Source organism: Epinephelus fuscoguttatus, linkage group LG18 (genome assembly GCF_011397635.1).
Source record: "Epinephelus fuscoguttatus linkage group LG18, E.fuscoguttatus.final_Chr_v1".
NCBI lineage: Eukaryota > Metazoa > Chordata > Actinopteri > Perciformes > Serranidae > Epinephelus > Epinephelus fuscoguttatus.
In genome coordinates, this window is record NC_064769.1 from 40532461 (window position 1) to 40548994 (window position 16534).

General features: G+C 47.1%; 1 protein-coding gene across 3 annotated transcripts in view; it reads right to left on the minus strand.

The window, feature by feature from the left end:
- myo5b (myosin VB) overlaps positions 1 to 16534 on the minus strand; it is a 58420-nt gene that overhangs the window by 31648 nt on the left and 10238 nt on the right. For all 3 annotated transcript variants that reach the window (XM_049604266.1, XM_049604265.1, XM_049604267.1), the window contains exons 2-13: positions 10254 to 10364; positions 9343 to 9514; positions 8975 to 9119; positions 8483 to 8639; positions 7380 to 7523; positions 7221 to 7302; positions 6532 to 6639; positions 5707 to 5816; positions 5359 to 5624; positions 3731 to 3812; positions 3493 to 3633; positions 3096 to 3221 (exon numbers count right to left, since the gene is read on the minus strand). In XM_049604266.1, the coding sequence (XP_049460223.1) occupies positions 3096 to 3221; positions 3493 to 3633; positions 3731 to 3812; positions 5359 to 5624; positions 5707 to 5816; positions 6532 to 6639; positions 7221 to 7302; positions 7380 to 7523; positions 8483 to 8639; positions 8975 to 9119; positions 9343 to 9514; positions 10254 to 10364 (1644 nt within the window). The remainder of the gene's footprint in view (positions 1 to 3095; positions 3222 to 3492; positions 3634 to 3730; positions 3813 to 5358; positions 5625 to 5706; positions 5817 to 6531; positions 6640 to 7220; positions 7303 to 7379; positions 7524 to 8482; positions 8640 to 8974; positions 9120 to 9342; positions 9515 to 10253; positions 10365 to 16534) is intronic.

Genomic DNA, 16534 nt, shown 5'->3' on the forward strand with positions numbered 1-16534 from the left:
CAGATGTCTGTCGGCGGAGCTGCACCGCTCCGCACAGCAAACGCAGCCGGTGGGTGTTGACGGACGGCGGAGCACGCAGCGCATAACCAGCGCTGCTGTTCAGCAACGGACACGCATCCAGTGGAAATCCGGCGTAAGAGGTGAGGGTCACTGCTTCTGAACAGCTGATGACATCATTATTTGTTTACCTGTTTACTTGTTCACCTGTGGAAGGTTTCAAACAGGTGTTTTCTAGTTTTCTTTTGTCTCCTCAGTCTGAACTTTATTCAAACATGCTGCTGCGTCACATTTAGGCGGCGGGGGTCTGATCTCTGACCACCTGACACAGGTTAGACACGGCACTGAAGGACCATCTCCAGAGTGTTAGCACGAGCTAATTAGCAGCAGAGGCTAACATCCGACACCGAGCTTTTAATAGACTTGACTCTGTTGTTAAACCTATTAATAACAGCTCGCCATGTGACGCTACAGTTAGCGTTTATTTGTATCGTTACCTGGCGACCCCGTGAGGAGGAGGTCGACCCTCCGCTCGGACACTGACAGTCTCTCATCGAGTGTTACGCTGCATTTCCGCTCATGTATGTGACTGGTGTCCACGGATCCATAAATATACGGATGATGCCTCTAGTGTCCAACGTAAGGAAGTGCTTTTCTTTACAGACCTGACAGAAACACCTGTAGCCGTGGGGGAGGGGCTAATTTTCCATTTCTTGCCATCCAGTAGTTTGGAACGCTACCAGGACAGAAACAGGACCTGACAGGTGCGTCACATGTTCTGTGAAATATCTAATTAAACAGACGTCTGAATGTCTGAATGAGTCATACAGATGATCTGACTGTTTATAATCTATAACCATATCTCATCAGAGTAACATGACATCACAGTGCGTTCAGACTAGAGGTCGACCGATTAATCAGCTTCAATAGGTGCTGATGGTCGCAAAGTTTTTTTCCCTGCAGTGCAACAAGTGGTTTCCTCTCCTCCCCCACCCTCTCTCTCTCTCTCTCTCTCTCTCTCTCTCTCTGTTGGCTGAGGGGAGGGGCTGCTGGAGAGAGCGAGAGTGAGACGGCATGCGCAGTGTGTGCAGGTGCTGCAGGGGAAAGGAGGCGTGAGGAGTCCACCTGGACATAAGCGCTAAGAGTGACTCTAAGTGCAATAAAACCTTCATGAGTTAAAAAGCCAAAAAACATAACATCCTTGTCGGAGCTAATAAGTACCATATGTTCAACAAGCACAAATGTGCATCATATCAACAGCATATTCACCTGTGCCTGTTTTTTATGACCAGTGACCACAGCGTGCTTAAGTCAGCAAACAGCTTGTTAAGAAAAACTACACTTAGAGAAGAAACAGAAACTATACTTAGTTTATTAAAATATATAAATAAATTCTAATCCTGCTCTGAATTTTTTCTTTTTTCTAATGTTCATTAGAAAAACCCTAATTCTTATCTTAACTTAGTATTGATGAAGAACCAGACTGTTAAGACTAAAAAAGTTTTTATCTAATCCAGGACAAGACAAAAACTTGTTGTCTTACAGTGGATGGGTCAAACTGGCCCAGGAATACTGCTGGACTCAATACAAGTAGTGATCGTCAATTTGAATGTTTTTTCGGGGGTGGGGTGATATCGGCCGATGAGTCAGCTATCGGCTTTTTCCTACTCCAAACTATCGTTATTATATCGGCCTTTAAAAATCCACTATCGGTCGACCTCTAGTTCAGACCAGATAAACAAGTTCTTTCTAATCATAAAAAACTGACCCGAAGGAAACTGTCCGTTAGCTTGTTAGCAACCTGTTAGCTTAGCTAGCTCACTGTCAAAACTGAACTCTTCCCTCTAAGAACCACCTGTACAGTGTGCTGTGGCAATACTCGGTCTGTAGGTTAGTCAGCGGGTCAGTTAGCAGGCAGGTCTGTAGGGTAGTCAGCGGGTCAGTTAGCAGGCAGGTCTGTAGGTTAGTCAGCGGGTCAGTTAGCAGGCAGGTCTGTAGGGTAGTCAGCGGGTCAGTTAGCAGGCAGGTCTGTAGGGTAGTCAGCGGGTCAGTTAGCAGGCAGGTCTGTAGGGTAGTCAGCGGGTCAGTTAGCAGGCAGGTCTGTAGGGTAGTCAGCGGGTCAGTTAGTAGGCAGGTCTGTAGGGTAGTCAGCGGGTCAGTTAGCAGGCAGGTCTGTAGGTTAGTCAGCGGGTCAGTTAGCAGGCAGGTCTGTAGGTTAGTCAGCGGGTCAGTTAGCAGGCAGGTCTGTAGGGTAGTCAGCGGGTCAGTTAGTAGGCAGGTCTGTAGGGTAGTCAGCGGGTCAGTTAGTAGGCAGGTCTGTAGGTTAGTCAGCGGGTCAGTTAGCAGGCAGGTCTGTAGGGTAGTCAGCGGGTCAGTTAGTAGGCAGGTCTGTAGGGTAGTCAGCAGGTCAGTTAGCAGGCAGGTCTGTAGGGTAGTCAGCAGGTCAGTTAGTAGGCAGGTCTGTAGGGTAGTCAGCAGGTCAGTTAGCAGGCAGGTCTGTAGGGTAGTCAGCAGGTCAGTTAGCAGGCAGGTCTGTAGGTTAGTCAGCGGGTCAGTTAGCAGGCAGGTCTGTAGGGTAGTCAGCGGGTCAGTTAGCAGGCAGGTCTGTAGGGTAGTCAGCAGGTCAGTTAGCAGGCAGGTCTGTAGGTTAGTCAGCAGGTCAGTTAGCAGGCAGGTCTGTAGGGTAGTCAGCAGGTCAGTTAGTAGGCAGGTCTGTAGGGTAGTCAGCGGGTCAGTTAGCAGGCAGGTCTGTAGGGTAGTCAGCAGGTCAGTTAGCAGGCAGGTCTGTAGGTTAGTCAGCGGGTCAGTTAATAGGCAGGTCTGTAAGGTAGTCAGCGGGTCAGTTAGCAGGCAGGTCTGTACGTAGATAAGTAGGTATGATATGAGAATAAACTGTGTGAATAACGGAGCCGCGTTACACAACGTAAAAATAAATCTGGCGATGATGGTGAGGAGCTGGATCAAAGACTTCAAATGATTAGCGGGTCACAGGAGGAGTTAGGAGGCGAGGACGAGCTGACGATAGCACCTGACCGCCACAGATTAATGAAGCAAAGACACTCGACCCTTTAACAGCACGTATCTCTGCTGCTGCTCACCTTATCAGCGAAGTGTATGATGATGAAGGAGGTGTTGGACATACGAGGTTTCTTGAAGTGGGCGCTGCTGCTGCTGTGCTGCTGGTAGAGCTTCTGGGCCCAGTTCTGATCCGTCCCCTTAGGCACCTGACACAGGAAGTGGATTATATAACAAGGGAAGGAGGGCGAGATTAAAGCTGGATCGAGGCGACCTGCGCTGTGAGAAACACATTCACGCCTCCACATCCTCATCAATAACTTCAAAGGCTGCTGAGAACCAGAGAGGATGAATAAATCATCAGCCTGCCGCCGGTGCCACAGCTTCATCTGCAAATTTCACCAGTTCTCAGTTCACACACACACACACGCGCGCGCGCACTGATGGACTTGACGGAGGCGTGAACAGGGGCGGACATACTTTACACTCTTCATCGAGCAGGTCGAGGATGCCGAGGCGAGCCTCAATCAGGTCAATGCAGGGCTGGTTATCGTAGAAGTCGATCAGAGTCCAGGGGATCTGCTCCTTCATGTACTCCTCCTGCTCCAGCTTGAAGACATGCTGAGGACACACAAGGACACTGAGCTCGTCCCTCTGTTTGTCCCACACAGAGACACATCACACACACTGCAGCTTAAAGACAAAGAAGCAGGCTCACCGAGTTGAACTGCTGCTGGAGCTTCTCGTTGGCGTAGTTGATGCAGAACTGCTCGAAACTGTTGACCTCGAACGTCTCGAAGCTGCAGAACAAAAGAGCAACTGATGATGATGATGATGATGATTAAAACATGTACAGGGTTCAGACTGCAGAGATCTGGAGACATCTGGAGACTCCGCCCACCAGTCCACCCTGTGGTTGTATGACTCCGCCCCCAGTCCACCCTGTGGTTGTCTGACTCCGCCCACCAGTCCACCCTGTGGTTGTCTGACTCCGCCCACCAGTCCACCCTGTGGTTGTATGACTCCTCCCGCCAGTTCACCCTGTGGTTGTATGACTCCGCCCACCAGTCCAGTGTCTCTGACAGTCTCCATCCATGTCAGTGAAAACATGGATGCTTCACACACAGAAGATCTATACAATCAGCACAGTTTCAAGATTAGAGTCACCAATTCAGTATCTGACCAAATGTCTCCCCTTCTGTTCCTGAGATATGACGTTAAAACATGATGATGTCACAGTCAAGCTGACCTTTGACCTTTTGACCTTCATTATTTTATCCTGTTAGACATTTGTGTCAAGTTTGGTCTGAATTAGTAAATGAATTCTTCAGTTATGGACAAAAACGTGTTTTGTGAGGTCACACTGACCTTTGACCTCAAAATTCTAATCAGTTAATTCTTCAGTCCAAGTGGATGTTTGCGCCAAATTTGAGAAACCAAGACCTTCTTGAGATATCACTTTACAAAAAGGAGGGGAATACAGTGACCTTTGACAACCAAATTCTAATCAGTTCATTCTTAAGTTCAAATGTGCGTTTGTGCCAAATTGAAGAAATCCTATTAAGTAGTTCTTGAGATGTTTGCAAAACTGTCCACAAAAATGCGACTGATGCAAAGTTAGAGTGACTTTTGACCACCAAATTCTAGTCAGTTCATTCTTGAGTCCAAGGGGACGTTTGTGCCATATTTGAGGAGCTTCCTCAAGGCCCTCTCAAGGTATGACATTGTGAGAATAAGATGTTAGCAAAGTAAGAGTGACCTGTAACCTTCAACCACTAAAATCTAATGAGTTCATCGTGAAATCAAAGTGAATGTTTGTGCCAAAGTGAAGAAATTCCATCATGTAGTTCTTGAGATATTTACAAAAATGAGACGGATACAAAATGAGAGTGACCTGTGACCTTCGACCACCAAATGTAATGAGCTAGTTCTTCAGTCCAAGTGGACGTTTGTGCCAAATTTGAGGAAACTCCTTCAAGGCCTTCTTGAGGTATTACGTCATGAGAATAAGTCAGATGCAAAGTCACAGTGACCTTTGACCTCTAAACACCAAATTCTTATCAGTTCATTCTTTAGTCCAAGTAGACGTTTGTGCCAAATTTTTAAAAAAGAGACATCTCGTTCATGAGAACTGGACAGATGACCTGGAAACATAACGCCTCCGGTGGCAGCTATCATCAGCACGGAGGCGTAACAATGTCAGACGGACCTGAACAGACAGAATTAAACATGATGTCACAGTGTGAACAGGAAGTGAGAAAGTGCAGAGCTGAGGTCAGATTGGACGCTGAGCAGAGCTGATGGGTGCTGCAGGATGTGATGTCATAGACTGTGGGAGCTTCTTACCCATAGATGTCCAGGACTCCAATGAAGGAGTGCTGTTTGGTGGAGGTATGCAGGCTCTTGTTGATGTGCTCCACGATCCAGTCAAACATGCGGGCGTAGATGTGTTTGGCGAGCGCGTCGCGGGCGTTGGCCGCCTGTGCGCTCGACATATTCTTCACGTACGTCTCAGACGCTGTGACCAACTTCCTGTGACAGAGCCAGTGCTCCATCTGCTGCAGCTCCACCCCCAGCAGCCTGCAGAAGTGCTGCAGGTGGAGGTCGTCTCTCTGGAACACACGACACACACACCTGTTAGACACCACGCTGACCTGCTGAGCATCACTGTGAGCTGTTACCATGGTGACGTACTGAGACGTGACAGGACTCGCCGTCCCTCTCGGAGCAGATCTCGATGTTTCCCAGGTGGAGGATGGAGGCGACCACTTTGAAAATGCTGCTCTGACTTCCGTCCTTAATCCCTGAAAACACACGCTGAGTTATTTCACATATTTATTTCACCCCGAGTCTTAAAGACGTGACGAACGCTGAGCGTGTTGAAACACCACAACAGGAAGTTAAACTGGAGGTCTTTTTGAGATGATGCTGGGTCCAGTGTTCATTTTGTTGTCAGTGACCTTCTCCACTGATGAAGACGAGTTTTAAGAGATTATTAGTTTAGGGTTAGTTTAAAGAGAAAATCAGGTAGAAAACATCAGGACTAAAAGTTGACTAAAACTTTTTGAAATTTTGTCAACTGGAATATTTTTTAATTTTCTTTGACTAAAATTAGACTAAAACTATGAAGGATAAAAATGACTAAAATGTTTAAGCATTTTAGGCTCAAGATGAAGGCTGATTCTAAAATACCTGCCAACATTTTGAATTTCAGATCTGACCACATGATGCGTCATCATGACCACAGAGGAAATCAGAAGTCGCCTGTCATGAGAACGACTTCTGTGTGACGACATAGAGTGCTGCAGGAATGATTGGATGTATCAGCAGTGATTATAAAACCCTGCAGTTGGTGTGTTTGTTTTCAGACGCCGACTGAGACTCTCCGTCTAAATAACTCTCTGTGTGCTTGTTGGCTGTGTTTTTAACACGAACGCACTCTCTGAGCTCTGAAGTTTGTTTGGTTTACAGAGTGATAAAATATTAATGTCAGTTTTCATCTGAAGGGTGCGTCCTCACCGAGCAGCGTGAAGGCCTCTCTGGTCTTCTTAAAGTCCTCGGCATCGTTCACTCCCTCGATGAAGATGTTCTCTCCCAGAGACGTGAAGGTGAAATCCTCTGCGCTGGCTGAGAGACAAGAGCGCATCACAAACACAAGTCAACAGCTGGACTCAGGCGCCATGTTGACTGTGATACTACGACACTGCAGGACAGACAGAAATACTCCACGGCTTCATTTTCAATGTGCGTTTAAAGATTAAACAGATTCAGAAATCAGCAGAATCTGACCCATGCTGATGAACATTTTGGAGACGGGAAAGTGGCGACGCAGATGGCGAGGTGGAAGCCTGATTGCAGAGACTGTGTAATATCTTTTGGCGCTCGCCATTTTTGGCTTTTGTCTGTACGTGTATTTTTAGTTTGGATCCTACACACAGTTTAATAAATGAGAGCCCTGGTGTGTGTGTTTCTGAGAGGAAGAGACCTCTGTGGATGATTGAGCTCCTCAACAATCAACACTGAAGGAATTCTAACCAGGAGAAGTTTCAGTCATCACTGACAGACGTCACCAAATCTCCTGAACCTGACACACTGGAGCTTTGAATATTCGATACAAACCTCCTGTTACTGATGAAGTTACTGTTACAGTTGGAGCATATCGACAGTCAAACACAGCAGTAAGTTACAAGTCTGATCTGTAGACTCACTGAGGCTGAGGTCTTTGAACTCAGGTAAACTGGCGGAGGCACACAGCTGGTAGAAGATGTGATAGTTCCTCTCATCTTCAGCCTGGGAGACGTTAAAACACAGATCAGACACTCAGTGAAACACAGTGACCCTGCGCTGTCTCAAATAACCACACCAACCTGAAACACCACCCGAGACTTCTCCAGCAGGTACGTCCTCATGTTGGCACCGATGATGTGGTAATGTCGGTTGAAACCGATCTGAATGTACTTTCCAAAGCGACTGCTGTTGTCGTTCCGAGTGGTTTTTGCGTTTCCAATAGCCTGAGGGATGGAGAGGACAGTGTCATCGGCATAACGTCATCATCAGAGTTTTACAGGTTACAAAACATGAGGCGCACCGCACTGACTTTTTAAATAAATTGAATCCCGCTAGTAAAAAAACACTTGCTGTGTCTTTTTATTGTTGCCAGGCAACCACCCATCACCTCCTCACCCTAACCTTCCTGTGTGATCAGTCTACAGTTTGTGTATCCTGCAGTGATCAGTGTGTAGCTGCTGCCATGTTGAGGCAGAGGGTGCTGTCTGTAGCTCTGGTTGAGGGTGAGAGGCTGTCAGCAGATAAACAGAGATCTGTGTGGGTACATGAGACCCTAAAAAAGAGGCTGGATCATGGGGAGTACCACCAGTTGGTCCAGGAGCTTCTCCTCCATCATGGACGTTTACAGTACTGCACTTATCTGCTGTTTTCTATTCAGATGGTGCTAACTGTGCTTTGTAAAGTCGTATAGCTCTGGGTATCCAGCAACCACTACCGCCAGTTTCTCCTCCATTGGTTACCAACTGTAAACTGGTTGCCGTGACCACCACAGAAGCCCCGCCTCTCAAATCATCCCATTGGACAATGGGGAAAAAAGTGAAGATGACGTGGGGCGTTTTTCTGTTCTCAACTTGAAGAGTTCAGAGCGCTCTGACAAACTCCTCACAGCCTCTCGGATGAAAAACACAAGTGTTAAAAAAGCCTTTAACAGAGAGTTAAGTGCCCGGCGCGTCCTGGTCAGGCTAGCTGTTAGCCTCTGTTTCCAGTCTTTATGCTAAGCTAAGCTAACCAGCTGCTGGCTATACCTTCATATTTACTGTAGAGACATCAGAGTGAGGTCAGTCTGAACATCTGACTGTCAGAGAGGAGAAGAAGATGAGTTCTTCTTTTAACTGAGATTGGTAACGATGAAACTGAATCAACATCTATGAGTTTACATCATCGTTACTTTGAACGCACTGACCTCCATGATGGGACTGGAGGCGAGAACCTTCTCCTCCACGTTAGTGTCATTAGCTGAACCACCCACCGTGGCGAAGAAACGCATGGCGTACTTTGCAGAAACCGTCTTTCCTGCTCCAGATTCTCCGCTCACAATGATGGACTGATTCCTCTCGTCTCTGCAGACACACAGAAGAAGAAGATGGTGACCTGATCACACGTCACATGATCAGTCTGAAGCCACTGAAGGAGCCAATCAACATCAATTAGATTAGAATTAAGTCAGGTTATTACAGGAAGTGAGGTCACAACTGAATACACTGTGGCATCTCTGCAGACGCAGTGCATCTGTATATTAATACACAGGTATCCTGGATTGTATTGTGACGTTTGTTTGGTGACATCATGAACTCTGTCATCATCCAGCTTCACACGTTGTCTCTCTGAGCTGAGTTCAGCCTGTGAGGATCAATAACATCTGATCAGATCAATACATCGATCACTGTGGTCTCACCTGGCCATCTGTTTGTAGGCCTCTTCAGCCACAGCGAATATATGAGGGTCCATGTCCCCCATGTTCTGACCGCTGTACGCCAGGATCACCTCCTCTCCGTAAATTTGCAGCTGCTCGTACGGGTTGATGGCCACCAGCACAATACCTGCACAAACAAACAAACAAACAAACAGCCTCACCTATCACAGTCTGACCAGCTCAAGCTGCAGGACAGGAGGTCTCTGACCCTGCTGGTTTGACACCAGTGACACCTCTTGAATGGCTCTGACTCATGAAAGGTGCAGCGTGTGTCCTCGTCTGAATGAATGAATGAATGAATGATGTTAACATGATGAGGAGCAGAGCAGCAGAGGGTGACGGTGACCTACCACAGTAGGTGTAGATGTGGTTGGACTCCAGGAAGCGGACCTTAAGGTTGTGCAGGACTGCAGGTTCATGAAGGTAACTGAGAGCCGTGAGGTCGTTCTCTCCCACCAGGATGTCGGGGTTACGTAGGAAAGGAAGAGGGTTACTTTTTGGACCCACGGAGTACTCCAGGGGCTGACGCAGCGAGACACAACACATCATCAATATAACGGATGTAATAACCACAGAGCTTCACAGCTGACGTCTGGGTCATCTTCTCTGCAGGATGACCTTTGACCTTTTGATCTTCATTATTTTATCCTGTTAGACATTTGTGCCAAATTTGGTCAGAAGTAGTGAATGAATTCTTCAGTTATGGACAAAAACATGTTTTGGGAGGTCACAGTGACCTTTGACCTCCAAAATCTAAACAGTTCATTTCACTTCTTCAGATATCGCTTTCACAAGAATGAGATGAACACAAGGTCACACTGACCTTTGACCATCAAATTCATCTTTAAGTCCAAGTGGATGTTTGTGCCAAATTTGAGGAAACTACCTCAAAGTGTCGTTAAGATATCGTGTTCACGAGAACTAGACTGACTCAAGGTCACAGTGACTTTTGATCACCAAATTCTTATCAGGTCACTTCACATTTGGCACAAATGTCCACTTCACTCAAAGTGAACGTTTGTGCCAAATTCAATTCAGTGCTCAGAGCGCCTCGGCCAGTTTGGGTCTGTATACATGCAGGAGTCACATTATCTGTGACACTATGACAAACTTGATTTAGTACGATTTCAGTCAGACTAACATGTTTACAGGGATTTTTAATAAATCCATGTTCTCTGACGTCACGTGAACGTTCTGAGTTGAGCTGGTCTGACAGGTTTGTAGAGTCTGTTCTGTGTGGCAGAAAGAAAAAGTTAAATACCGTCTCATCCTCCAGTTTGAGGTGAAGCACCGGCTCTCCTTCTTTATAATCTCTGGTGATCTCTGCAGCCTTCCACACATCGTCAGGGTCGGGGATCCACACCCGGGTCAACTGAAACACACACAAGGTCAAATGTCAGTCTCATGTTTCAGTGATGAAGAGACCAGCGAGCTGTGATGATGTTAAACACAAGATGAGACACACTGATGGTGGAAACAGTCAAATCTGACATGTAACTGACCAAAAGTTTGTTGCTGAAATATTTGTGACTTCCTAAAACTGAACCTGACACAATCTTCACGAGCCACTGATTTCACTCTGGATTTAAGACACGAGACGATCGCTGCCGCTCAGATTCATTGCTCCTTGGGATGCGACGCTCTGCTCTGTGTCTGTTCTGGGATCAGCTGAGACCGTAAAACAAAGTGATGACCACGTGAAGAACAGATCAGATATCTCCGTCAGCTCTCTGTCTCCATGGCAACTAAGTTTAATTACACGTTTTATCTGCAGATGAACTTCTGCTCCTGATCAAAGGCTTCATTAACTTCACCGCTGATCATTTCTGAGGAGAAAACAGACGAGAAATCTTCATCACGTTGCTTCAGACTTCAGAATAAAGAGCGTCTTTCCTCCACGTTCACAGTGAGACGAAAGTCACAGATAAAAGACGTCACGGACAGAGAACCTGAAGACATTAAACTGACTACAGTCACCGCCCCCGTGGTTGTATGGCTCCGCCCACCAGTCAGGTTACAGTGTCTATGAGAACATGGATGCTTCACACACAAAAGATCTGACCAAACAGATTAGAGTTACTAATTCAGTATCTGACCAAATGTCTCCCCTTCTGTTCCTGAGATATGACGTTAAAACATGATGATGTCACAGTCAAGCTGACCTTTGACCTTTTGACCTTCATTATTTCATCCTGTTAGACATTTGTGTCAAGTTTGATCAGAATTAGTGTCTGAATTCTTCAGTTATGGACAAAAACATGTTTTGGGAGGTCACAGTGACCTTTGACCTCAAAATTCTTAACAGATTATTTTTGAGTCCCAGTGGATGTTTGTGCCAAATTTAAAGAAATTCCTTCCATGTGTTCTTGAGATATTGCGTTCATGAGAAGGGGACAGACAGAAGGACAGATGGACATGGCTGTCCCCGTGGCGGAGGTATAAAAACAAGTGATGACCTCATGGCGGCGCAGGAGGGAAAGTCAGTGGCTAAAAACAGAAATCTGCCCACAAACATCCTGTTTACGTCGTCACGTACGATGAGGTCACAGCAGGAAGATGAAGGCTTGTTCTTTGCTCACAGACTGAACATAAGGACGCAGTTTCTTCTTCTGTGTCTCACATCTGGTCTCTGAGGGTCTGTGAGGAGATTATGTGATGATGCTGAGTCATCACTCCCAGAGCGCCGAGTCAGCACGATGAGCTTCAGCAGGATTTACATTCTGTAACCTGAGGGAAGAATTACAGCATCTGTTTCTGAGAGGAGTGAGGCCTCTTGACACTGGACCTATCTGCAGAGACAGAAACATGAGCACGCTGCAGGGGCGGGGCCATAAACCCATCGTCATCATCATCATCATCATCTCAGCTGTCCTCCATAGAAACAGAATCAAACGGTGGGGGGGTAGTGTCCACCTCACATTGAACAGAAGACGATCAGAGCTAACGCACACAGTGACATCACAACATTCAACACACGCAAACAGAAGAGTAACGACAATGATCAACGACCTAATATCAGCAATGCAAAGTGAAAGCATCGATCTATATAATAATAATTAAAAAATACAAATAAATAAATATAAACTAGTGCTGCACGATTAATCTAATCCCGATGTCAGGCTGTGCGATTACATAGCCGCATTAAAGGCTGCGATTTGCGATTTAATGTAAATGAATGTTTACGTGTGTGCCTGTGAACGTGACTGCCTCTCCTGTAGTGTGTGGAGTTTGTTGACATCACGCCCACAAGCTATCCTGGTGCGTGCAGCACGTATGGTCAGGTGACCAGCCGGTGTGCAGCAGTGACCAACACAGACATAAAAAACACAACGTCTACTACATGGTGATACTTTGGATTCAGGTACGGCGACGTTGAACAGAAAGACATGCTGTGTAAAAGTTTAAAAGTTAAAGTCGCCACGTCCGGCGGCAACACGACCAATCTATATCAGCACTTGAGACAGCACAGAGTGTGCCTGTGTGTCACCTGTGTGTCACCTGTGTGTCACCTGTGTGATGCCTGTGTGATGCCTGTGTGTCACCTGTGTGTCACCTGTGTGATGCCTGTGTGATGCCTGTGTGTCACCTGTGTGTCACCTGTGTGTTGCCTGTGTGTTGCCTGTGTGTCGCCTGTGTGTCCTGTGTGTTGCCTGTGTCACCTGTGTGATGCCTGTGTCACCTGTGTGTCACCTGTGTGATGCCTGTGTCACCTCTGTGTCACCTGTGTGATGCCTGTGTGTCACCTGTGTGATGCCTGTGTGTCACCTGTGTGATGCCTGTGTCACCTGTGTGTCACCTGTGTGATGCCTGTGTGTCACCTGTGTGTCACCTGTGTGATGCCTGTGTCACCTGTGTGTCACCTGTGTGTCACCTGTGTGTCACCTGTGTGTCACCTGTGTGTTGCCTGTGTGTCACCTGTGTGATGCCTGTGTGTCACCTGTGTGATGCCTGTGTCACCTGTGTGATGCCTGTGTGTCACCTGTGTGTCACCTGTGTGATGCCTGTGTGTCACCTGTGTGTCACCTGTGTGATGCCTGTGTCACCTGTGTGTCACCTGTGTGTCACCTGTGTGTCACCTGTGTGTTGCCTGTGTGTCACCTGTGTGATGCCTGTGTCACCTGTGTGTCACCTGTGTGTTGCCTGTGTGTCACCTGTGTGATGCCTGTGTCACCTGTGTGTCACCTGTGTGATGCCTGTGTGTCACCTGTGTGATGCCTGTGTGTCACCTGTGTGATGCCTGTGTGTTGCCTGTGTGTCACCTGTGTGTCACCTGTGTGATGCCTGTGTGTCACCTGTGTGTCACCTGTGTGATGCCTGTGTGTTGCCTGTGTGTCACCTGTGTGTCACCTGTGTGTTGCCTGTGTGTCACCTGTGTGTTGCCTGTGTGTCACCTGTGTGATGCCTGTGTGTCACCTGTGTGTCACCTGTGTGATGCCTGTGTGTCACCTGTGTGATGCCTGTGTGTTGCCTGTGTGTCACCTGTGTGTCACCTGTGTGATGCCTGTGTGTTGCCTGTGTGTCACCTGTGTGTCACCTGTGTGTTGCCTGTGTGTTGCCTGTGTGTCACCTGTGTGTCGCCTGTGTGTCACCTGTGTGATGCCTGTGTCGCCTGTGTGTCACCTGTATGAGGGACAAAACACCATCATGACAACAGGATGCTGTTCGTCAGCTCCACACAGGCTGAACTTCCCTCCAACAGAAGAGAGGAAGCAGCTCGTCAACAACAGGAAGTCAGCTTCATGTCGTTAGTTGTTAAATACCTGAGACATCCCGTCAGTCACACCTGTGTGATGCCTGTGTGTCACCTGTGTGATGCCTGTGTGTCACCTGTGTGATGCCTGTGTGTCACCTGTGTGTCACCTGTGCGATGCCTGTGTGTCACCTGTGTGATGCCTGTGTGTCACCTGTGTGTCACCTGTGTGATGCCTGTGTGATGCCTGTGTGTCACCTGTGTGATGCCTGTGTGTCACCTGTGTGTCACCTGTGTGTCGCCTGTGTGATGCCTGTGTGATGCCTGTGTGTCACCTGTGTGTCACCTGTGTGATGCCTGTGTGATGCCTGTGTGTCACCTGTGTGTCGCCTGTGTGATGCCTGTGTGTCACCTGTGTGTCGCCTGTGTGATGCCTGTGTGATGCCTGTGTGTCACCTGTGTGTCACCTGTGTGATGCCTGTGTGATGCCTGTGTGTCACCTGTGTGTCGCCTGTGTGTCACCTGTGTGTCACCTGTGTGTCACCTGTGTGTTGCCTGTGTGTCACCTGTGTGATGCCTGTGTGTCACCTGTGTGATACCTGTGTGTCACCTGTGCGATGCCTGTGTGTCACCTGTGTGATGCCTGTGTGTCACCTGTGTGTCGCCTGTGTGATGCCTGTGTGTCGCCTGTGTGTCACCTGTGTGATGCCTGTGTGTCACCTGTGTGTCACCTGTGTGATGCCTGTGTGTCACCTGTGTGATGCCTGTGTGTCACCTGTGTGTCACCTGTGTGATGCCTGTGTGTCACCTCTGTGTCACCTGTGTGATGCCTGTGTGTCACCTGTGTGATGCCTGTGTGTCACCTGTGTGTCACCTGTGTGATGCCTGTGTGTCACCTGTGTGTCACCTGTGTGATGTCTGTGTCACCTGTGTGATGCCTGTGTGTTGCCTGTGTGTCACCTGTGTGATGCCTGTGTGTCACCTGTGTGATGCCTGTGTGTCACCTGTGTGTCACCTGTGTGTCACCTGTGTGAGGGACAAAACACCATCATGACAACAGGATGCTGTTCGTCAGCTCCACACAGGCTGAACTTCCCTCCAACAGAAGAGAGGAAGCAGCTCGTCAACAACAGGAAGTCAGCTTCATGTCGTTAGTTGTTAAATACCTGAGACATCCCGTCAGTCACACCTGCAGTGATGACATCATCAGCTTCAGGTGCTTTAATGCAAATGAGCGTCAGTGAAAGCAGAGTCATTTGAATAAAAACACAGTTTCCTGTGGTCACAGCGCTGTGTGCTGCACTAATCGACAACAAGCCTCAGTGGGTTATTAAAATACATATTTCATAAAGTGCTGCTCCTCCTCCTCCTCCTCCTCTCCGTCTACCTGTCATGTCATCTGTCTGTTTTTAACTCAGGTGTGTCCATGTGTTAGGTGACTGCCATCTCTCTTTTCTCTGAAACACCCTCTGTGTGTGTAGAAGAAATATGATTTATGATTAGATGATGACATCACGTTATCATTGTGTCAGAGACGACTGAAGCTTCTCCTCCTCCAGTGTGAGATGTTGAGGAGCTGAATTCTCTCCTAAATGTGCTCTGACAGTAGAAACACAGACGCACAGTGTGGCGCCAGAGCTTACATGTACAGTGATGTGATCAGCTGACCAGAGGGCTCTGCAATGACGCCACTTCAACTGACCCAGGATTTAGTTTCATTATCTGGTTTGACGAACTCATCACATCGTGGTTTGATTTTCCTCACAAACATGGGGAAAAGCTAAGAAGTAACTTGGCAAGAAATGTCCTGAAAACTGCAAGACAATGGATGACTTAGAAAAAAATAAATAAATAATAATAATAATTAAAAATAAAGGAGGGAAAAATATCCAGAAACATTTGCTTATTTTCAGGATTTTTCTTGTCCTTTCTTTTTTTTTTAAATTTCTTTTACAGTTCTTTAGGTAATTTTCTTGTGCTTCTTACTAATGCACTAATACTAATCTTACAAATGACATGGTGGTCCCACTCTCTGACCTGTGTGACGTTTGTGCTAAAGAATAAAACATCAGAATAAACGAGTCATTAAATCTTTATCTTTAGATTCAGGACTTCACTGTGCTGACATGGGAACATCTGTGGTTGTCTCTCAGCTGAGAGGAAAAAACTTGTGTCAGACACGTCACACACTCACTGATTGACTGATTGACTGATTGATTGACTGATTGATTGACTGTCAGATGGATCAAAGATGATCCTGATGGTTAGACGCAGTTCTTTGGTGGATACAGAGACAAACTGTGACTGTGAACTCAGACATCCTGCTTCCATTCATGTTCCAGAGCAGCCAATCAGAGGAGCCCATCAGCTTCACTCTGTCTGTTTATCTGGGACACCGTCACAAACCAACCAATGGCTGCGCAGCATTTCGTCAGCATGGAGAAGCAACTCAGCAGGAGACAACGGCAGGAATGAGGACACACACACACACACACACACACACACACACACACACACACACACACAGATGCAGGGTTCAGTTTCTTGTGATGGAGTTAAACAGTTGATTGACTGTAACTCTCACTGTTAGCTCAACATGCTAACATTAGCATTAGGGCTAACATGCTAACATTAGCATTAGGGCTGTAACAATACATGTATTCATATTGAACCTGGCCGTGTGTTGGATATGCAAGACGAACCAAACGCCTCTCTGAAACATCCTGTCACATCAGGAAGTAAAATCTGCATCTTAAACTGTGTTTAATATAAAGGTGTCAACATGGCGGCCCACAGGACAGGACAGGAGACTTGCTGTCTGCCCCACCCACCCCCAAACCACAACATCCTGC